Below are 3,162 nucleotides of genomic sequence, written 5' to 3'. Positions count from 1 at the left end.
TTTCTCATCTTTCAAAATTGATCTTCATCCTTTGCTTGCTATTTTTTTTTAATTTGAGATTATTTTTAAAATTTATTTTGTTTTACAATTTCTCCCACCTTTGAGTTTTATCCTATTATAGTTTATTCTTATTTTTTTATTTTTTATTTTTTATTTGATAAATTTTTTAAATTGACTTATAATAAACTTTTTAATTGAATCTAGATTTAAGCTTTCACATGTTGTTACTCTTAAAGATTTGATCAAGTTTAAAATATTTTTTTATTTAATCTTTCAATATTTATTCAAGTGGATACCAGGTTGTAATTTTTTACTTCTTATAAAAAATTTTGTTGGTTTTAAAAATAACTTGATTATCTAATGTTTTTTTCTTTATCATTCTTTGTTGAGTTTTTTAACTAATTTTTTAAATTGATATTTTTTCAATTTCATGCTTTAGTGTAATTAAAATTTTTTTAAAACAATTTATTAAATTTAAATTTCTTTTCTATTTCATCCTTCTTTATTTTATTTTTTTATTTTTCAAATCTAATTTTTATTTTTTAATTTTATTTATTTGTATTTTCACTAATTTTAAAAATAATCAACTTTTTTAAAAATTGTTTTTTTATTGTTTTTTTTTGTTGGATTTAACTAATTAATATTAAATTGATTAAAGTTTAGCTTCTTGATTTAATGCTGAGGTCAAGATGGTTTGTCTATTTTAGCCTTGTTTTTGCTATTTTATTTAATGTCCGGAACGAAACCCGGACCGCAAATCTAATTTAATTAACACTTTATATATTAATTTTTCAATGCTAATGTAATGGCATAAAAAAATATAAATTTTTTTTATTGTATTTTAAACTATTTTAGAAACACCAGGAGACACATTATCCAGTACACGCTTGGTGTATGGGTTACTTGTAACCTTCTTGGCATCGCTTCGTTTCTCCTGTGGACCCACTCTCATTTTCTCCAGCATCCCCTTTCTAGTACTCAAAACCGAATTGAATATTTCATTCACGCCGTTACCCAACCTATCCAATCCCTCTCCTAACCTCTCCGTCACCATCTCCAGCTCCTTAACGGCACTGCTTGACCTTTCCCCGTTCTCTCTGCTACCGTCGACCACGACGCCACTCACTTCCTTAATACGCGCCTCCACCTCATCAAGCTCGTTGAGTAGATGCCTCGTTTTGTCTGGCCTATTTGAAATCATTGTGTTGAGAAAATTGAACGAGTCGGCCCACAAATACTCAGGCGGCGCTCTGACGGCAACAACTAAGCCCGTGGATCCACGTAACGCCGTGACCACAGCTCCAGCAACGAATACCGTTACTAACCCAACGGCGTGGATCGTACGGCGAACAAGCCTTTCATCGGCTGAGATCTTTCCACGTGGAACCTCCTTAAGCCTCAATGCCAAATCTCTCGCTAAATTCTCCAAATTGCTGTTGCTATCAAATATGGGTCCTCTGTAATTATTTACCCAATCAGATAACGAAGCCCTAGCTCTTGTCAGCCTCTCTTGATCTTCACTGCTGTTGTTAAGAACGTGAAGTGCAAAACTGAGGACAAGTCGGCGATGGCGGAAGCGTTCGATCTCTGAACTGATCGAGTTGCAGAGATCGAGGAGCTTAACACTGTTATCCAGGTAAAAATCCAAAGAATTATCGAGCTTGAGAGAAGAAAGTAGATTTATGGCTTCGTCATGTGTGAAGGAGAGAAAATCAAGGGCTGAGGAAAGCCAGGAGAGATTTATTGCAACGGACGGTGGAGATGAGGAGGAGGAATTGGTTAAAGTTTTGAGACGACGAAGAAGGGATTCGTCGAAGGAGTGAGAGAAAAGGTCGAATTTCGTATGGGCTGCATCTTTCTTGTTCTTCTTCTTCGTATTGTTAAACGGATCGAAGAAGGAAGGGAAAATGGAAGTCTCTGTTAGAAACATTGTGATTGGTGATAGATGATGATGATGAGAAATGAAATGAAAAGGAAATATAATGCGTATCAAAATCAAAAGAGATAATGGTGGCTGGGATTTTAAACATACGAAAAGCAGATGAAAAGAAAGAAAAGAGGAAGCTGCCGCGCAGTTGGCATGAAGTGGATGCTCGATGGTAAAGTCGCTGCCCGCTCCTTTGACCTCATGACGCGGTGCAGATCCGGATAACGAGTGTGTTGGTATTGCGGTACTGATTTAAAAAATATTTTTAATTTAAAAAAATAGATATTTGGTTAAAACTATAATTAAAATTAATATCAAAGAAAAAGTAATTTAATGTATTTGGTTAATAATGTTTTTGAAATTGAGATTATAAAATAATTTTAATATATATATTAATATTGATTGTTTTAAATTTAAATATTATAAAATTAACTACTTCTATTATATTATAAAATAAATAATATTTAATATAAAATATTTTTTATTATTTCATTAAACTATTTATTCTAATAAATTATTGAGTCACGAGTTTCCATTATAGTTATGACTCTATAATTCTAAAAATTAACTGATATAAAACATTGAGATTTTAATGATAATATCACTGATATTATTATAAAAATATAAAAAAATCAATAACGGTAATTAAAGTAGGCTATATGAGTTGTTTAAATATATTGGGGTTTATTTATCTTTGAATGGCTCTAGTTATACACTCCGATTATCATTGATTTTTTTAATATTGATGGATTCGTTTCCTCCTGATTTATTCTCAAAACTTTAGTGTGTTTTTAAGATTTTTTTTCGTTTTTTCTTTCCTTGTAATTTATGGATATATAGAAAAAAAAAACCTTATAAATATACCAAAGATCCGATATTGATGCTACTAGTACCGTTTGAAAGATATTTATAAGACTAATAAAAAAACAGTCATCAACGACTGGAGTATACCACACAAATTATTCGAATGCAAGTGAGCTCTTGATATATTTGGATAACTCATGGGGTAGAATGGTTACCGTTTATAATATTTTTTGGTGTTATTAAATTTATTTTATTAGTATCTTTTTAACTATATCAGTTATGTTATTATTAGAGTTTTGATTTGTTTTAAGTTTTTTTCTTTTTTTTTTCGTCGTTCTTCTTCTTTTTTATTATAAATTATATAAGTGTATTTTTAGAATTAAAGAGAATTATATATGATATTTATGATTATTTGCTACTCTTTAAATTAT

At 30.2% G+C, this 3,162-nt stretch overlaps 1 protein-coding gene across 1 annotated transcript; it reads right to left on the bottom strand.

Moving 5' to 3' along the window:
- Positions 1–811: 811 nt before the first annotated feature.
- LOC105119626 (protein BPS1, chloroplastic-like) lies at positions 812–2,165 on the bottom strand. The gene has a single exon (XM_011017790.1). It carries the CDS (start codon positions 1,928–1,930, stop codon positions 842–844), a length of 1,089 nt encoding a protein of 362 aa, XP_011016092.1. The 5' UTR covers positions 1,931–2,165; the 3' UTR covers positions 812–841.
- Positions 2,166–3,162: the final 997 nt, after the last annotated feature.

This window comes from Populus euphratica, unplaced genomic scaffold (assembly GCF_000495115.2).
Source record: "Populus euphratica unplaced genomic scaffold, PopEup_1.0 scaffold3137.1, whole genome shotgun sequence".
Classification (NCBI taxonomy): domain Eukaryota; kingdom Viridiplantae; phylum Streptophyta; class Magnoliopsida; order Malpighiales; family Salicaceae; genus Populus; species Populus euphratica.
The sequence above is the reverse complement of the archived record's forward strand: the minus strand, read 5'-3'. Positions and strand labels throughout refer to the sequence as shown.